General features: G+C 31.1%; 2 protein-coding genes across 25 annotated transcripts in view; one reads left to right on the top strand and one right to left on the bottom strand.

Moving 5' to 3' along the window:
- The window catches only part of LOC139528622 (unconventional myosin-XVIIIa-like), a 78983-nt gene extending 74204 nt beyond the window's left edge, over positions 1-4779 (top strand). For 21 of the 22 annotated variants that reach the window (XM_071324679.1, XM_071324676.1, XM_071324675.1 and 18 more), the window contains one exon: positions 1633-4779. Coding sequence is in view for 2 of the 22 variants with exons in the window: in XM_071324678.1 (XP_071180779.1) it covers positions 1633-1666 (34 nt within the window). In the remaining 20 variants the exon portion in view is untranslated. The remainder of the gene's footprint in view (positions 1-1632) is intronic. The other variant, XM_071324671.1, reaches the window with a different exon arrangement.
- A 6467-nt stretch (positions 4780-11246) lies between these two features.
- LOC139528621 (BTB/POZ domain-containing protein 1-like) lies at positions 11247-17327 on the bottom strand. Of its 3 annotated transcripts, none has more exons than XM_071324667.1 (3): positions 16528-17327; positions 15319-15601; positions 11247-12615 (listed from the first exon to the last, which is right to left on the bottom strand). In XM_071324667.1, exons 1-3 carry the CDS (start codon positions 16529-16531, stop codon positions 11268-11270), a joined length of 1635 nt encoding a protein of 544 aa, XP_071180768.1. In that variant the 5' UTR covers positions 16532-17327; the 3' UTR covers positions 11247-11267. The 3 variants fall into 3 exon arrangements, with proteins under 3 accessions (XP_071180768.1, XP_071180767.1, XP_071180769.1); XM_071324666.1 differs by having other exon boundaries at positions 16858-16934; XM_071324668.1 differs by having other exon boundaries at positions 16700-16863.
- Positions 17328-21067: the final 3740 nt, after the last annotated feature.

Raw genomic sequence — 21067 nt, 5'->3', positions numbered from 1 at the left:
ACTTTAAAAAATCTTCTCCTCTGAAACTACTAAATGGATTTGGTTAAAACTTAGCATGGTTGTTCCTTAGATTATCCTGCACAAAGTGTGTGCTTTGATTTTTGATCCGTCAAAAAACATGGCCGCCGTTACTTAAAATAGAACATAGGGGTCAAATGCAGTTTTTGGCTTATATCTCAAAAACGAAAGCATTAAGAGCAAATCTGACATGGAGTAAAAATGTTCATTAGGTCAATATCTATCAGCCCTGAAATTTTCAGATGAATCAAACATCCAATTGTTGGGTTGCTGCCACTTAATTGGTAATTTTAAGGAAATTTTGCAGTTTTTGGTCATTATCTTGAATATTATTATAGATAAAGATAAACTGTAAACAGCAAAAAAGATCAGCAAAGTAAGATCTACAAATAAGTCAATTTGACCAAAATTGTCAATTGACCTCTTTAGGAGTTATTGCCCTTTAAAGAATTTTTTACAATTTGTTCATCATGTTGACTTACTTTAAAAAATCTTCTCTTATGAAACTCCTGTATCAATTTCAGCCAAACTTAGGCTAAATGAGTTTCAGAGTTTCAGAGTATCTAGTATAAATTTTATATTTCATTTCCTTGTATGTCAAGAAACATAGCTCCTATGGCTAAAATAGAACATAGGAGAAAATGATTTTTTTTTGCTTTTGAAGAAAATAGGACGATTCAAAGAACATTTAAATAAATTGAAAAGCCAAAATAATCATTGATGAGAGATTAAACCAAAAAAATTCAGGTGAGCGATTCAGGCTCTTGAGAGCCTCTTGTTTTTTAAATTTTTCATTAAAATATATTCATCATATGTATCTTTAACAACAACGACATACTACCGTAAACCTAGAAAATGTGGGGAAAATATTTTGTAATTTCAGGTCTGAAAATCGTATAAATCTGAGACTTATGTAAAATAAAGAACTATTGAGATGATAATAAGTTTTTATTCATGACTTATCTTGTTTTCCATAACTAACTGCTGCTTTTCAAGTTAGAACTGTCAATTGCTTGTTTATTTGTAATGTAAATTGGTGCAAGTCTTTCTTCAGTACATGGTAGTGAATGCTTTAAACCACTTCTAAATTAGAAATTTAGATACAACTTTTTCTTTTGTTTATACGTAATCTGAGAAGCTGTACATTTTATTTCTTTTAAAATCAAAACCATATTTTTGTTTAGGTCTTTTCCCTCTTCTGTGGAAAGATCTATTGTATTTTTCCTGATTATTATTATGCTGCCTTATGCTATCAAAGCAGATATGTTAAAGTTTCACAATAATACAGACATTACAGAAAATTATGAATTTACAATATATTAATATCATTTACAAATAAAGACAGTCAATTTGTCCTACACATTTGGTTAATGATCTTCATCTGAATGTAAGGAAAGTTTGATACAGATAGCCTCATCCTTCTTAAAATATGTCTGAGGCTGTAGTCACACAGTCATAAAAAGAACTCCCCACTCATGAAAAAGTAACAATAAATAAACCTACCATGACAAGATACAGTAGTTACTACAATACAAAATGTTTTGGTATTAAGTAATACATGTATAATTTCAAAGATAGAGCAGAATTTTAAAAATTATTTTTCTTATTTTTCAGGTTTTGCTTGACACAAATGGACTTTCGTTATTAATCAAAACAATGGGCAATGTGCAAAATAAAGTATATCCAAGTGGACCGGCCTAGCTGACAGAACAAAGAAGATGATGGTGTCTAAATGATTGAAGGGAACTAATTGTCCGTCTTACTTGGAAGTCTCCTGCCACAAATGGTGCTCTTAACTTTGTAATTAAGATAAATTTAGATAGACCAAGACATATGTGATTACGGAGTTAGAGGTCAAGAGTTAAAAATGGACATATAGACACATTATTGTTATTAGGGATCTTTCCATATGCATGTATATGTAGTTGGGGATAAAACGTCGATTGTAGATGTATCTATTTTTAGATTATGGATTCATACTTAAACCAATGGGACATAAATTTTCATACGGACCTTGGAAGGGCTGTAAAGCCAGTCAAGGTCGTTTAAATCTTCCATCATCATTTTCACCTGTTTTGTATAGACACTGTTTATTATGCATACCTTAGCTTTATTCTCAAAGAAATTACATGTGTATGTATGATTGGTTACTCATGAATAGTGCAAATTAATATATCTTACAAAATTTTAGCACATTTTAGCAAATATTATACATTAAGTGATCATGTTTGTTTGATTATAAAAAAATGAAAGTTAGCCTTTATAAAACAACAAATTGTCTTAATTTAAGGATGTAAAACTATATTTAATTGAAAAATAGTTATAATATTAAAAGACGTTGGGTAATTTGCATGTTTGATTAAAATAGTTTAAGTTCAGCATCATGTATAATTACCAATACCTTTGTTTTAAATTGTCCTATGATAAACACTTTCTGCAATAGATTATAAAAAACTAATGACATGTACACCATACACTCATTTTGATTTCGAGAATCTGATGGAAAAAATCATTTATGACAACAACAAAAAATCATGGTTTTATAGTAAATCAGAATAATATAAAATAAAGAATTTTTTCATCTTTTTTAAATCAAGGAAATAATTGACAAATATTAAATCAATCTATAAACGATTGCATGAAGTTTCATATACACATGTACCAGCTACTTATTTCACAAAAATGATCATTTCCACATAACTTACTATCAATTTTAATTGCAAGACTATTTATAAAAAAAGAGCCACTGCACTTTGTATGTAAAATAATAAACCAAAAATTTTGTACTCTAAATGTTTTCATTGTTTATTTTAATTGATTGTTAAAGCTTTCTTGTTATTTTTGTTCTATGCAAATTAGCTTCATGTTCGTTGTTTCTTTTTTCCATTTGGCCAGTGTTTTTGTTTATGTTAATTTTAAACATGTTCATATCACACATGAAAACAATAAAAATCACCTCATTGCATTTAAAATGATTGATTCAGGGATAGAGTAGACACATTGTTCATTTTACACGCAGAGAACATTCTGTATCTACGGCAAGCACGGAATAATTGATGGTATCTACATATCATAAATACAGTCAAATCACTAGGAATTCTAGTATGAAAGTTATAATTTGGGCTTCCCTTGTAATGAAAATATTGATTTTTTTTTATGTATTATTTATTTATATATTTTATTATGAAGCAGCTAAATTTTCACAGATATAACAAGCTTTTCTTCAAAGCTTACCCTGCCCTAAAATGTGATATATGTTTTTTAAAAAGTCATGATAATTACACCTCAAAATAGATATTGCAGAAAATTAAACTAACGTGTGGTGTATCAAAATTTACCAAAGAAAGACAATATTAGAAAAAAGAATATTATTTTCAAACCTCTTGTCATACAACAAAACTTAATTTGATTACCATAAAAAAAAAAAGACAAAAATGAACAAAATCAGTGTGTATATTGATTGAATCTAACGCTTATGATATAATTTTTATTTTTAGCAGCTTATAATTCTTTCATTTTACCCTCAAGCACTTCAAAATTATTGATATATTTGCTACTTGTAACTATTAGTCCCAATCAAATATTATGAATATATTGTGTATAATACCTCAATGTAAAAACCTATAAGCAATTTGCTTAAATAATAACACAATCATATTCCTTATTTATTTATACAAAAGTTGTCGACTTTAAAAAAGAATTTATGCATTTCTGAGGACAAATTATTTAAGATCGGTCTTATAAAAAAAAGGGTTATATTTTGAAGATGGAACGTGTATCCTATGATAATTACTTGAAATTTTTAATAACAGAAGAAGACCAGAGTCCTACATAGTAGCTGAATGAAAAACTCTTTGAATAGTGGACGATTTTTTTGCTTTTGAAAGTGATCTCTGCAAGGGAAGAAATAACGAGCAAGCCTTGTGGGAATGTTGCTTCTTTAATTGACAATGACGTTTTCTGGCTCTGAAAAAAGTGTAAATAAATGAAATTAGCAGTTCAATTTCAGTTGATATTACCCAATATAAAATATGCTTGTTTTGACTATTGACTTAAAAGGCTTTTATTTCTTCCCCTGAGTTATAATTAGATGTGTACAAAACAAGTAAAACACATTTTGTTTTGTTTGACGTAAGGCTTTTGTCTTTAATTTCTGTGATATCTTTTACTTTTATACCAATTATTTATAGCTTATTTCTTTCAGTTGCAACTGATTATTTTATTTGTTTTGTTATATTACTCTGCACTATTATAGACTTATAATAACTGGTATTTTAAATATGCTTAGAAAAGGGCAAGGCTATTTGAAAGGGTTAAGGACTCAATATCAATTTAAATATTACTTAGTACAGATCAACAAGTATTTTATGCAGTATTTTGAAAATTATTCTAAACCTGAAAGTGCAGCACTGAATAGAACTGCATTTAAAAAATACAGACTAAAACAATTGCTGAACAAAAACCATAATCTTATGTGACCAATTTTTTCAACCTGTTTTAACCTAATAGATTATAATATATACTATACTTTGTTTTTTTCCACAAATATTAATAAAGTGATCATTTATTTTGAGCTTTTTAAACTTCATTCTTGCTCATAATTGTTCCAAAATCCTATCATACACAAATCATATTTAAATGCAACTTATTTGAATATTCTTATGTCTGATTTGCATCAAAGACAACAATATTTATTTGTAGCTTATTTATCTATATGAAATATGTTTTTACAGAGAGATAAATATACTATTTAAAGATTTAGTTTTTTTCCATTTTTATGCAACTCTGAAGGCAACTCCCACAACAAGTGTTTTGAATGCCCAAAGGCATCTCTCCTCAAGAGATCAAATGACCAAAAATTTAAGCAAGTATACAGTTTGAACAATGAGCAAAAGTTGAAATTCAAGCATACATGGTTGAGATTATTCCAGAAACCAAATGTTTGCACAAAATCAGAAGTGTAAGATTTTATGTCCTCGCTGTAGCAAAGGGGGCATTAAGTTTTACCCTTGTCTGCCTGTACATACATCTGTATGTCTCAAATTCGGTTTCTGTTCTCTAACTTTAGTTTGCCTCAACCAAATGTATGAAACTTATACACAGTGCTTATTACCACCCAACACAGATCTAGTTTGAACTTTGGTGGTGTCACTTTTACTGTTCTAGAGTTATGCCCCTTTAAAAGTGAAAAAAAAATGCAGAATTTTGTTTCTGTTCTCTAACTTTAGTTTGCCTCAACCAAATATTATGAATCTCGTACACAATGCTTATTACCACAAAACACAGTTTGTTTTAAATTTTGGTGGCATCACTTTAACAGTTTTAGATTTATGGTCCTTTACAAATGAAAAAATTGCTGATTTTTTTGTTTCTGTTCTCTAACTTTAGTTTGCCTCAACCAAATGTTATGAAACTTATACACAGTACTTATTACCACACAATACAGATCAAGTTTGAATCTTGGTTTGAATTTTGGCAGTGTCACTTTTATCGTTCTTGAGTTATTCCTCTTTACAATTAGAAAAGTTGATGAAATTTTCTTTTCCATTCTCTAACTTTAGTTTGCCTCAACCAAATGTTATGAAACTCATACACAATGCTTATTTTCACACAAAAAACAGATCAGGTTTAAATTTTGGTGGCATCATTTTAATCAACGAAGTTGCGGATGGTATAATGTTTTTGACCCGTCTGTCTGGCAGTCCTGTTCTTTTCATTCCAACTCCTCTAACACCAAACAACAGAATTTCATGAAACCTCTTTAGATAATAAGGCCATATACTATGTAGATGTGCATATCAACAGGAAATTATGATTCAATTACTTTTCTAGGAGTTATGCCCCTTTGAACTTATTTGCCCCAATATACTACTGCAACAGTTTATTGTGGCAACTCCTCTGAAACCACATAACAGAATTTCATGAAACTTTGTAGATAATGAGGACATACTATTTAGATGTGCATATCAACAGGAAATTATGATTCAATTTTTTTTTTCTCCTTTGAACTTATTTGCCCCAATATACTACTGCAACAGTTTGTCGTCACAACTCCTCTGAAACCACAGAACAGAATTTCATGAAACTTTGGAGATAATAAGGACATACTATTTAGATGTGCATATCGACAGGAAATTATGATTCAATTTTTTTCTAGGAGACTGGAGTTATGCCCCTTTGAACTTATATGCTTCAATATACAAATACATCACCATCACCAAAACACAATTTTCTCACGAATCCATCTGTGTCCTTTGTTTAATATCCACATAGACCAAGGTGAGTGACAAAGCCTCTTCAGAGCCTCTAGTTTTATGTATAATTCATAGGAAATAACCCTTATTAACAACATTATTTGATTATTCCTGAAATATCAGCCTATCCGGTATATAACTTTAAACTTGAGGGGGTTTCTTCTATTTCACTAGATCAGAGCCAAAGGTTGAGTAAACACAAAACTCATCAAATGAAGAATTTACAAGTGGTAGTAGCTAAATGAAGTGTATTTTATATTGAAAAATATGTTGGTTTTGGATCATTCGGTATCTTGGTTTTTATTCTTTCCATTCTTTGTGCGTTTTAGGACATTGATATTTGTCCCTTGTTGAAGTATGTATATATACTGATATAGCTTGCTGTTTGTTGTGAGCCAAGGCTCCGTGTTGAAGACCGTACTTTGACCTATAATGGTTTACTTTTACAAATTGTGTCTTGGATGGAGAGTGGTCTCATTGGCACTCATATCACATCTTATATCTATATACGATGACATCAGAAGTGAAGTACATGTCAACAAGACAGCAACCCATTGACAAAATTAACCAATCTTCAACAAATGAAAGGTGTCTATATACAATATGTCAAGCTCTTAAAATCCTTCCAAGTCTAGGACTACATGGTCTAAGACAATTAAATGAACCTGTGATGTTATGTTCCACTCACAGTATCTATTATCCATTTTTGGACATACTATATATCATGTTATCAGGCATGTCTTGTCAGCAAAATTGAATGCATTTATCTTTTTATCAATTTCTGTAAAGTGTCTGTTGGCATATGAATAAAAGGAGATATAGCTTATACATTGTACATCAAAAAGACAGAAACCCAATGACACAACAAAACCAAGAATACGCTAACTATAAATAACAGTAAACAGGAGGATGATGACTGATCAATTTTTAAAAATTCACACAATAATTGACAATATAGCATGCGCACGCACAGGTTGATTTCAAATTTTAAAAAGCCTGGATTATTGTGTAATTCTTAACTGAGAAATGTGACAAAAATTTCATACATGTATAAGAAGATGTTGTATGAGTGCCAATGAGACAACTCTCCATCCAAGTCATAATTTGTAAAAGTAAATCATTATAGGTCAAAATACAATCTTCAACAGGGAGTCATTATGTAAAAGAAAACATAAATGTTTGTTTAACACAAAGTATTTGAGCTTTGAATCTGCAAATGCAAAGAACAGTATAGAATGATCACATAAAGCCAGATACCTAATACAAGGAAGCACTGATTTGCAGTTCCTGTGAAAATATTACAGGAAACTTCATAAATTGCCTTTAAGTATTGGGTAAACCAAAAGTTGAACAATAGACAGCCACACAATGACCACACATATTCAAATATAACTTTTAGTTAAAAGGAAAACAAAAACTCAATGCTCTTGTACAGTTTTATTATATGATACAATTGCAATAACAAACAGTAGTATCAATAAACAAGAAGTCTTTATGAAGTCTTTGTTTTTACTTAAACATACAAGCTTACTCAAACAAATAATGTTACAGATTCTGATTCTGAAGGTACAGGTTATTATTATTTACAAGCTGGAAATGCTTTTTCTCTAATTTTCATGCTATTTTCACATTCACTGACCAGTGTGAGATAAATATTTCTAATCTCGAGTGAAAAATTTGTTCTCAGCAAATGATTGGTCGAAATTTTATTGTGACTTTAAATTTTCTTTGTTTCTTCTGAATTTTCCTATTGTGACGTCATGAAAAAAGGCGACCATGCCTGATGACGTCACATAAAAAGTACACAACTTTCTTTAAATCTTAAAAAAAAGAAGAATAAAAATCATTAGAGAAACAGATTCCACCACTATAACTCATGTATTATGATATTTCTCCACTCTCAACAGTTAAATTTTAACTATTTAAAAAGCTCGGCAAAACCTCGTGCTTTAAATATTAAAATTTAACTGTCTCGAGTGGAGAAATATCGTAACACACTTGTTGCAGTTGTGGAATCTATATTACATGTATACAAATAATTGTTAGAAGAAAAAATGAAAGGGGTATCACATCCATACCACAAATATCTGTGATTGATTTATAATGTGACAAAAAAAAGACAAAGTTAACTTAATATAAGTAAAGAAAATCTATACACTTTTTTTTACTTTATTTCCTTAAGAATGATTGATTTTTAAATAACCAATTAAAAATAAGCTAAGATTTGCAAATACTGTTACATACATTTGCAAAACAGAGTTTCTTTATAATATGGAATTGCAAGTTATAATAAAGTGGGTCTCATTGGGGTCTTAAATGTGACGAGAGATTGCCGATTTCTTGTAAGGGTGACCTGTAAAAGTCAATTATTGTGCCGTGAAAAGGGGTAATGAAGTCTAGCGGGACAAGGGAAATAACAAAAAAAGGAGAATTGCTTACTTACATAGTGTAAGCTGGATACAGGAATCTGACAAAACAGTAAGCAGGATCTGGGATCAGAACCCCCAATGAGATCCCCAATAAAGATTCATTTAATACAAAAACCATAAGTTATTCCTATGGGTAGTGCATCACTAGATCTGGAGGCTAAATGTATCATGCTACACATACATATCATTAAAAAAAAAAATTCTAGATAATGTACACATAAATTGTAAAATGAATAGAAATGGTTGAAATGAAAGCCATATCATACGTCTATTATTCAACAGTCATTAAACAATGTTTGAATAAATCAAAGTAATCATGATTTGTAAGCATTTAACCAAACATATGTTTTTTTACTTATTTTTACAAAAAATAATGTAAGAAATTCTTCAAAAATACTCTGCTGATTGAATATTTAAGTTCTTATAACATACAGCATTGTCAAAATAAATAAATAGTATAAACTCTTCTATTCACTGAATACAATATTTTGTAATATATGTTTACACATCAAAATGTACATTTGTAAAACTTAGCATTAGGATAACTGTATAAAATGTACATCCCTGATACAGGTTGTTCTGTCCTTAACATATTAGTATAACAAGGTAAAATTGAGAATGGAAATGGGGAATGTGCCAAAGAGACAACAACCCGACCATTGAAAAAAACAACAGCAGGTCACCAACAGGTCTTCAATATAGCATAACAAGGACATGCATTGCAAACAAAGATTTCTTAAACAAGTCTTTCTTTTATTTTTTTTTTAATTTTCACCTCTACTTTTTCAAATGATTTATAAATAACGATCACTGGTATGTTAAAGAAAATGTACATATAACAGGCTATTATTTGAACTTGGAATTATTTTTAATTATGGAATTTGCATAATTTCTTGTTTAATTTTTTTTAATAAATTCCATGTTTATTTGGTATTATGATCTTTTGAGCGGTTAATAACACTTTTCATACAATGTATTTTGGTTAGAATGTGTTGTGCGCGGCACAGTACATTCTATTGAAAATATACTCTTTTCTTTGTAATAGAAAGTGTTGTGCGCAGCACAGAACATTTCAGTACAGAATAAACATGGAATTTATTAGAAATTTCAATAACAAGAAATCAAGCAAACTCCATAATTAAAAATAATTCCAAGTTCAAATAATAGCCTGTTATATATATATACAATGATCAATGTACAACCATGACTGATTACACTTATTTAAATCTTACTATGTACAGTGAAACTTGTCTTAACATGGTTAAAACCAGTTTTAATTAATCAATAATATTTATCATACATGTCATACATGTGTATGTCCAAATATATGAGATTGGTTAAAAAATGCCAGGTTTACACTTGGGTTTTGTTAAGCCAAGGTTCATTGTACAATTATAACTAATAAATTACTCTCAACATGATTAAAATATTTTCATTCTGACAAACAAAATATACTTAACATAGCCTTCTACACGAATCTACAAAATTTTCAATACATGAATCAAACCAAGTCAACAAACTGATTTTGATTGGTATATATAGCAGGCATATAATCTGTTAACTACACCTCTATAAATGATCAATCAATTTAAAAATATGCAATGAAATCTTAATAGCAGCCTACTTCAAAGATATGACAGAATTCGCTAACTAATCTTATTCCACATGAGTCCCTCGTGTTTTGAAGCAATGACACAATAATGAAGCAGTATGGAATTATAATTTTAACTACAGTATTCTGCCAATCAGTCAATGAACATTTGGTCACCGCTAACAGGAAAATGTGATTCACATGACAACCATGCGAACCATACCAACAGAATAAAAAGTTGTTGGCGGGCTTTAACAAACTGTGTACATTTTAGAACATTTAGCTTAAGCTTAAGCTTATTAAAACAATTCCAATACTGTCAAAGTAATTTTCTTTATGAGTTACAGTTACTAATTATTTGCCATCATGTCATGGATTTTTAAAATTACCTCAGCACCCTATGACAACAAAAATTAAAACTATTTAAAAAATTAAAAACAAAAACTTCAATGCAAATCAAATGAGCCAATTATAGGCTCATTCTAGATTTCCACACGGCACAGTCAATATATTTATATGTATGCATATAAAATAAAAACAAAACTAACAAATCTACTATTTTCCACACATCTTAAAAATAAACCTTGTCCCAGAAATTTCATTTGAAGCTGTTGCAGTGGGTTTGACTTAAAATGGCCTCTTGATTTCATTAAAATTAGATGTACAGTTTCATAGTACTACAGTTTATGAATGAAAACAGAATACAACTATTTTCTATGACCAATGAAACCTGGAATCTATTACTTCAACAGAACCTTGTGATGATAATGTTACTCTCGGGAGGTAGGCTTTATACAGTAAGACTTTTTAGCATCCAACTGTTACCTATTTGCCCTTTGGTCTCTACTGGATAGATGTTTCACTGATTATCATACCACATCTCTTAACTTTTTTTTTATTCCAAAATCCAATCTTTTCATTCCATTCTTGAACTATCAGCATCTTAATTTACGATTTTTCATTTTTTTTGTAATCTTAAACTTTTTCAAAGATAAGTCCTGGAAATTGTCCAATTTCCTTTGAGGTTAGGTTTAGACAAGTTATGTCTGTAACAAAATCTATCTGAAGGCCATTTTTCAAAACAGGTGAAATGCCTTTTACCCCATAGAAACTAGCTTGCCCTTTAAATAATGCTCTAATAGTATAGACTTTCGCAGACTTAATCATTACTGCTGGGCTCACAATAAGTTCATAAACTTTTGTAGCGCCATCTGAACTCATGCTTGTTTTCAATGCGTAAACTCTTTGTAGATCAGAACCTCTAATTCCAGTATCTACTAGGATTTCTAGCTCTATTTCATAAGATCCTGGCCTCTGGTGACTTCCATAGATCAGCATTCCGTGTAATTTTAGATTTTCGGAGGATATGAATGATACGCCATCTTTGTTATCTCTGGTATATGCTTTCCCGCTCTGAGTTGCTTCAAATCTTTCTACGATAATGCGCTGCTCCCTCTCAATAAAGTATCCCAATCTAACTCTTTCCCTGTGTTCCAAAGAATACCTCTGTACTGCTTCAACAGGCCGTATACAATCAGTAACTTCAGGAATATCTTGTGATGATCGTGAAGAATTTGAGGTTTCCATTGGATTGGAACGAGGATGCAGCACTCTGGTATTATTGCTTTGCATTGGAAATGATGTAAATGAACTAGGAAGACCTTGGCTGGCTCCATATGAAGTGCTGCTTGCCCCATGATCAAATACTCGACTGTTACTATTGGATGTCAATGTACTTGACACTGAATTTGAATCATCTGGAGTAGCAACCAATCCACGTTTTTTCTTAATTAGTCCAGAGTTATTGCCCAACTCTGCTAATTCTTCCATTATATCAACATAACTTTCACTACTTAGAAATTTTTTACACTTTTCTTTGACATATTTGTGTTCCATTAAACCAAATCGCACAAGTTTTACAATATCTCCAAGTACTTGATTCTGATGTGGTAAATTTACGCTCAAATTTTGACGAATACACTCTTTTTCTGACCACTTGACCAAAGTCTCAAAGATAAGTTCTTCTTTTACATTAAAACGGTCATCTGCAATTATTGCTAGCAAATGCTGTGGTTGCAATTGTAAGAAACCACTGGTTTCAATAACCTGCTGTGGGAATCTAAATATAAATTCTACACATTTGTCTTTCAGTTGACTATCAGCAGCATGGTTCAGGACGATACATACACTCTCTATGGACACACCAGTTTTCATCTTCTGCATACACAGAGCCTCTAAACCAGATATCTTATATTTCTTGGCTGCTGCCAGTAAACCTGCAGCATCACTATCATCAACATCAACACTGTCACAATAAATGAAGCTGAAATAAAATAAATAAAGGATAAAATACTTGTGTCAACTTAAATTATACTAAAATTTCCACAGAATAGGGCTTATAGATTTTTGTCCTACAATTTATAAATCAAACAGTTAACAGTTTCATAGAGAAAATTTTAAAGCAAGAAAAAGCTATGATTCATTTTTATCATCTTATTTTATTCCTGCAGACCTTCCAGCCAGAATTTAAACTTACCTGTGTTACAAAAATCAATAAAAAAGATGGTTTTCAAATACTCTTCATAATATGTCTCACAATGTAAATTGCACAATTTTCATAGAATATCATTTTACCTCAAGAATTTTTTAAGAATATATATGTAACACCTCCAAACGTGTCCTTCCCCCTAAACGTGTCCGATTCCCCCAAACGTGTCTATTTTCCCCAAAAGTGTCCGTAATATTCAATTTTCCCCAAGCGTGTCCGATTTCATAACCCCCAAACGTGTCCGATAATTGTTATTCACCAAAACATGTCCACTGTTAAACGCCAGAACGCTCACGTCTTTTAGCGCTAACACATGTATGTCCTAAATGAAATCGATAACGTTTACAGCAATTCTATTAAGGGGGAAACAGTTGATGAGCTACTGCCATTTATTAGAATTAGTTTGTTCAATGCTGGTTTTTATAATGTTTATCATAATTGCAAATTTAATCTGTATCATATGAATTAAATTTTGACTGAAATTGCTTATTGTCCAGTTGCAAGTATTTCATGCTCATTAAGAGCGAACATACAAAAAGTTATAGGTAGTGCATTTGAATTAATCGTTTACTGTGTAAATTATTTGTTTATTAAAAACTCCAGTGATGTCTTTTATATTAATCCAACGGCAATCTTTCAGCAAAATTTACTTCCATTTTTTCAACAGTTCTGATATTTTAAAAGCTCATCAAATTATAAACTGTTCATCAGTTGTTTTTTTAATAAATTTTAGGTTGTTAATTATCGTAATTGCAAATTTGATTTGTACTGTATCTATTAACCGTTCAGACTGTTGATTGCGTATTGTCCAGTTGCAAGTACTTCATGCATATTTAGAGGGAACATACAAGTTTTAATGTTTTTACAGTTGTACTGTATAAATTAACTTTAAACTGATGATTGCGTATTGTCCAGTTGCAAGTATTTCATGCATATGTAGAGAGAACATACAAGTTTTAATGATTTTACATTCCTAGTGTATAAATTAACTTTAGACTGTTGATTGCGTATTGTTTCATGCATATTTATAGAGAAAATAAAAGCTTTAATTCGCAGAGAAAGGGACATTTTGACCAGGTATATGTACAGTTTAAATAAAAAATGTTTGCTTACAATTTACATACGACATAGCCAAAATGACGCCCCCACTTTTATCCAGTTTTAATTCTGGTTTAAAAAAGACCTTACGACTTTATCTTTATTTTTTTTTAATGAAATGGTAAAATTATTATACGTTATTAATGAAATAGCAAGAAACCAAATAACGCTTGATATGGACACGTTTGGGGGATTAGACACGTTTGGGGGTTACATTTAGTTGAAAAAATGGACACGTTTGGGCTTTTATACAATTGGCACGCTGTGGGGCCCATACATGTTTTGCAGTTCAGTGACGTCGATGTTGGACACGTTTGGGGGGAAGGACACATTTCTGAGTGTTACATATATATGATATATGATATATAGTGTCTAAAAATAGCAACAATCAACATTCAATCTATATAGGTGTGGATCAGTTTGTAAATAACTGATGCAGTTACTAAATTAAATTATATAAGTGTCTTAGACACTTTTATCATATATATATATGATATACAGTGTATATATAATATTTCGTTAAAAATTCTTGAGGTAAAAAAATATTCTATGAAAATTGTGCAATTTACATTGTGAGACATATTATGATATATATATATATGAAACTACTATTAAAATGAATAAAAAAAAATATATATTATAAAAACATTTAACAACACACTTTATAAGAAAAATTTCATTGAATACATAGCAGTTTGACAAACACTTATTTTGATCATTGAGAAGCTTAATATTTCCTTATCAACATGATCAATACAGTGAAATTAAAACGTTCAGATGATTTATACAGAGTTATCTCCCGACTCCCTGCACATGTTATGTACCCCTTAAACCTGCTGTATTTCTTTGTCCTGTCCTAAGTTATGAACCTGTTGTTCAAAAGTGTTTTTTGGTTATTTATATAGATTAGGCCGTTGGTTTTCCTGTTTGAATAGTTTTACCCTAGTCATTTTGGGGCCTTTTATAGCTTGACATTTGGTGTGAGCCAAGGCTCCATGTTAAAGACCGTTCTTATACCTACAAGTATAATGGTTTACTTTTTAAAATTATGACTTGGATGGAGAGTTGTCTCATTGACACACTTCTTAATTCTAGGTATATGATGTACTTAATATTACTTGTTGTAAATGATTGATCAATATTCCTATTTTGCATAACCAACATGTGACTGTCATACAAAAGTGAGAGGTTTAGCTAGCTATAAAACCAGGTTTAATCCACAACTTTCTACATCAGAAAATGCATGTACCAAGTCAGGATTATGACAGTTGTTATCAATTCATTTGATGTGTTTGAGCTTTTGATTTTGCCATTGGACTTTCGGTTTTGAATTTCGCCTGAATTCAATATTTTTGTGATTTTACTTTCTACATAGCCTACCTCAACATTTTACCAAAGACAGCAGGTTCAATATCAGGTATACTGATTACACCTGACGATGCTTGGCTCGTTAACAAACTCTCAAAAACCTGACTGCGACTGATTAGAATTGTCCTATGCGCCAACAACATCGTTGATTTGACATTGAAGGTCACATCAGTGTGTACAGAGTTGTCAAGCATGTAACGATTGCATTCTATAATAGACTTTCCTGTCCTCCAGTCTTCACCAGCACTAGCCATTCTGGCAACCTTGACCTCCGTTTCTTCTGTTATGTTGGCTGCTGCAATTAAGGAATTAAATGCATCAGTATTTTTTGATTTGCTTAAATTTTTATGAAAATATCTGTTACATAATAAATAGTATTTTTAGTGCCAATTTCTAAATATAAAATTTACATAGTTTCATCCTACTAAGGGTATCGATTAGGCCAAATAAAATAATACGTGTGTTTCCTATTACATCTTTGAAAAAAATAGGGTAGGTAGGTAGGGAAATCTTTTTATTTTACAATTTATTTTTACATTGACTCAATGGGAGAGAGATTCTGACTTTATCCGTGCTGATTGAAAAATGACAAAAAAAAACAATTTAAGGTAGGCTATTTTTAAGCTTAAAATATCAGGTAGGGAGGGAAATAGGAAACACACCTATAATTTTATTTGGCCTTTAGGTTTGTATAACCTTTGTAATTCCAAAATTCTTAAGGGACCTTGATATAAAAAATTATATACAAGTTATTGTGCATATAAGAATATTCATGAAGACATAAGGCTTATAATAAATGTTATGAACTGTATTGATTTACAATAGATATCTGCACACCAATAGGTGATTTAAACTAAGAAACTGAGTTGATTGATTTAGATGAAACTCCTGTGTTAATTTGTTTAGTTTTTTTCTGTTGTCTTCTGATATGTCTAAACACTTGAAAAAATGTACATAAAAATTAAGGTAAGTTTGTAATTGTGTGCACATAAATATTAACTTTTCTAGTTTAATATGTACTCAAGAGTAGAGTTTTCAGGTGTAAACACAGCCATGTTTGTCAATTCTTTTATGAGCTCTGAGTATTTCCCTTGATATATATCGGATATATCATAACAGGACAGCAACCCACCATAAAAAATAACCAAACCTAATAACTTTAGAGTCATAAATTATTTCTCCAAAAGTAAAATTATTTTATCATGTTTATGGACTACCTACCCATTTTTTTTATTGAGGGATACTGCAAGAAGACAGGGAATAACTTGTTTTCTGTTTTGTTGTTGAGGGGATGTAGGTTAGTATTATGATGCACTGAACACGATTACGAGACTGCTCACATCTAAATATTGAAATAAAAGATGCAAATACAAGGAAGTAAAAAAGAATTTACATGAAATTTGAGACGAGTCAAGCAGTTGTAGTGTCGTGTGAAGATAAATTTGATTCTAAAATGTATTTTCTCTTTACTGTCAGGTCTTATAACATATAGCATTTTGCATTCTACAAAATGTTTCTGATTTACAACACAGCGGAAAGAGAGATACTTACTTCCCCTTTTCATGAGTGTTCTCATGAGGTGTCCCCTAAGACCACTAAACCGAGATAAACCAAAACGATCATAAACAGTTTAGACATATTAAATTTGAAAAATCATCAAACACACCTGGGACTTTTATACTAACGTTAGTATAATATCCTTGAAAACATATAGACTTAGTTAAAAAATACAGCTGTAGATCAATTATTCCATTATGATAATAAATTAAACCGTGGCTTCTTTTTAAGAGTGAATAAAAAGTCTTTACGGATAAACTCAGAAGATGTAGTATGAGACGATGAGAGACATGAGACAACTCTCCATCCAAGTCACAATTTATGAAGGATAAATTGTTTCGCTGAGCGAAAATGGATACGACCACTGTAGTCAAAGAACTTCAAATTGGTTATATGATTTGAATTTATATTTGCAATACACTATGCTGTTGCGAATTAACCCCCCCCCCCCCCCCCCCCCCCAAAAAAAAGTCTTTGTGCAATACACTATGCTGTTGAATATTAACCCCACCACCCCAAAAAAAAAATATTTGAAGAAATTTTCTTTTAATTTCTGAAATCTGAAATGAGAAAAATTGCCCCCCCCCCCCTCCATTTTTATTCACCTCCCCCTTTTTCTTATTAAAAAAAATAATTTCCCTCGAGAAATGGTCAGTATCTCATTTCAAATTACTAATGGAGTCAGGCGCGTAGCTCCCTATACGCCAACACGCAATTGCGTGCACATAAATTCGGCATGCAAAAAAAAATCGCAAAATAAAAATTTATGAATTAAAAATTTAAAGGATACACATACGAGCATTCAAATGATGTTATGTCATTAAATAGTGGCATTTGGTTTCAAAACTAAAGTTTTATTGCAGATGACAAAATCGGACAGTAACTTGAATCTATTACAAGATTATATTTTGTTATACTCTTGTAGTTTCGGAGAACATTTTACAGAGTACGGTTTATCTGTTTGGAATGCAATGTACCAATCGGCCATTAGATTTATCAGAACCCTTCGATATCGTTAAATATGCCGATGCGATGTGACTACCAAAGCCAATCACCCAGGCTGCAAACACGCAAAAACAGTCTTGGAAAGTCTCATTATATTTTGCGTCCATAGACCACATGATAGTTTACGAGTAATATCTTTAATTATAATATTCTTTAATATTGTTAAAAGTAGTATATATCAGTTTGTTTTGGGGATATAATGTTTTTCTTGTATTTCTCGGGAAATCGTGGTACCGGAAAATGGTTTGTTTTTCGGGTTTTGGCCATAGGACGGTTAATTGAGAAGCTACATGTACATAGGTACATGATAATTTATGGAACTGGAGTCGCGTCTGATATCAGTCAGAAAAATCACTGCTTTGCGCATATCTCAGTGCTTTCTCGTGTTGTAGGAAATTCAACAAACGAACAAATCGCAGCATTGTTTGAGACATACGAAACTGACTTGTCATGTTATTTTGACAAATTCAATCGGGAGGTCTCTCGATGGCGAACACGCTGGATTACATCTCGCAGGTGCTACCGCAGAGAGATCATTCAGTGTACTACGTCTGTTGAAAACATATGTACGATTAACAACGAACAACAACGGTTTACCATCGCTAGCATTGCTGAATATTCATCGGGATTTTTGTGTGAATATTGACAAAGTTAGTAATAAAGAAGTTCGTTTCTGCTAATTATAAGACCCGAAGGGCAGATTTTTGACAATTTTTAGTAAATTCCATAACACAAAAATGTGTTGTTTATGTATTCAATTAACCATGCATGCTAAATTCTATTCAGATGTTCTATTCTGAAGATTTTTGAATAGTTTTGCATTCATGAATTATGTATAAGTCCTATGTACATGTAGCTTCTCAATTAACCGTCCTATGGCCAAAACCCGAAAAACAAACTATTTTCTGCATAAAAGGGTCCCAAAATTTTCGCCTCGCTTCGCCTCGCTTCGCTTGGCGATATATGCTTGCACATTGTTTCATTCTAGCTACGCCCCTGGGAGTTTGTAACCATAATTACCCAGTTGAATACATCATAAAAGTCTTAAATATAAAATGACATACATAGTCATGGCTAAAATTGATATTAATCAATAGTAACTGCTAAAAATAAATTGACAGCTAATCACCTCAAGACAATCATCATCACTTAAAACATAATTTTCAAGCAGTGTAAGAGAGGTAGTCAGAAATTGTTCTTTAAAATTGATTTGGATTACCTCTCTTACACTGCTTTTAAATTGTCTCAATTGTCCTTTTCCCAGAAAAAAAATCTTTTATTTCCCCCCTTTTTTTGCCAATAATTCCTAAATGGTTTAAGCCATAACCCCTCAAATTAAATCCTAACCATCCCTACGCAAGTTAATGTCTAGAAACTACAAAAATGCTTATTTGAGCCCCATTTTACCCATAATTCCTTAACGTTTGGGACCGTAACCCCAAAAATCAATCCCAACCTTCCTTTAGTTGTTATAAACCTTGTGTTAAAAGTTATTGATTTCTATTTACTTATACTAAAGTTATTACCAAGAAACCATGTGTCTAACAAAAGTGCAAACAAATGTAGCAGGTTTGGACGTTTAAATATAGGTATAAACCTTCAGCCATACCTGTAACATAAGTGTAACATCACAAGTTAACATTGAAAGACACACTATAAAATATCAATTGAAATAACTTAACTCTTTCAAAAGACATATTAACACAAGTGACCATACACTGAACGAATACATTCGATCTATGGCACAATGTAAATACAAAATTTTTAAAATAAGGGGTGAATAAATAAAGGCAAACAGCTAGTAGTATAAAAATTCCAGAAAGTCAACCATAACCTTGAACAAATAACATTATTAATTTTAACACTTCGTCTACTGTACAGTGAGCCAGGATCCCAGGCTAAATTTGGACTAGTGCTTGCGTATAGTGTGTTATTCCTCTGCTTTTTATTTCATGTGTCACTTTTTGATTTGTTTAGCGTTTTTGGTTGCTTAATTTATACCTGCTGTGCTTATCATTCTAACTTGTGCTATGTTTTAAGATATACTTTATTTTTCATACTACGCTTTTTTAACTTTTATAATTAGGTCATCTATGATATTTTAATTACAATGCACAGTATGTTGAAAATTATCGTTTTCCTGACTTTTGCATGTGTGTATTTTGTTTTGTTTTTTTTTCAGTCGATTTGAAGAGCACACTTAGAGTTTCGTGTTAATGAAGTTTATTGAATATCGACTTAAGTAAGTTAAAAATTTGAATTTGAACTTTGAATGGTTTTGATAAAATTCATATTTATATTATCTACACCTATTTCTTTGATGTTATATTTAGATTAATTTTTTATTTCGATCTAAATACATAAAAATGTTAATATCATTTTACTAGCGAAATCTTGCAAAACCACCTGAAACGATTCAATTGGAGTGAAAAAATGTCGTCTTCAAATTCCATCCCGTAAAAAGTAAATTTATAAACATAAATTCATAAAAAAACACAAACAACACTCTGTAAGATAAAGATACAAACAGACGAAAAGAAGAATAATTGGAATTACACAAGTTCACGTTGTACTCTTCACTATTAATGACGTCTGTGCACAAATCCAATGGATTTTGGATGTTTTCCGATTGATTTCTTAGTCTTAAATACATGATTCTTTTATAAGTTGTTGTTGGCTTTCGGAAATATTTTTCAGTAACTACGAGTACACTCAGATCTCTATTTTGTTTCTCAGTTAGAATTTGTATTATTTGTTTTGTGCTTTGAATTGATCTGATGATTCATATTATATAAGCAATTTCAACTGTGTTTAATAGATTGTTGTTATGATCTGCTGTTATACAGCGTACTGTCCCAGACGAGGGGAGGGTTGCAAGCTCGCAACATTATATAATAGCATATCGTTTGTTGCAGTTTATTATATTATTGTTTTTCGTTTATCATTTAATATAGTTTGTTATTGTGTTGTGCTTTAGTTTTTTACCAGGTTAGGACGAGGTTAGGTGCCTTCTAACATGTCTAATACCGTTTCACTCTGTATACATGTACCTACCCCAAGCCAAGAACCTGTAATTCAGTTGGTTGTCGTTTGTTGCTGTGTCATTTTTGTTTTGTTTTTCTTTTGTTTTAAATAAGGCTTGATATGCAGTTGTGTGATTTGCTCATTGTAGAAAGCAACACAGTGATATATAACTTCG

Source organism: Mytilus edulis, chromosome 6, assembly GCF_963676685.1.
Source record: "Mytilus edulis chromosome 6, xbMytEdul2.2, whole genome shotgun sequence".
Taxonomy (NCBI): domain Eukaryota; kingdom Metazoa; phylum Mollusca; class Bivalvia; order Mytilida; family Mytilidae; genus Mytilus; species Mytilus edulis.
This window is presented reverse-complemented; position numbering and strand designations above follow the sequence as displayed.

Coding starts and splice junctions, on each gene's coding strand:
- LOC139528621 (XM_071324666.1), bottom strand. CDS start 16,882: ATGAGAACACTCATGAAAAGGGGAA. Junction 15,602..16,857: donor AACACTCATGAAAAGGGGAA/GTAAGTATCTCT, acceptor CCTTAATTGCAG/CAGCCAACATAACAGAAGAA. Junction 12,616..15,318: donor GTCTTTGGTAAAATGTTGAG/GTAGGCTATGTA, acceptor ATTTTATTTCAG/CTTCATTTATTGTGACAGTG.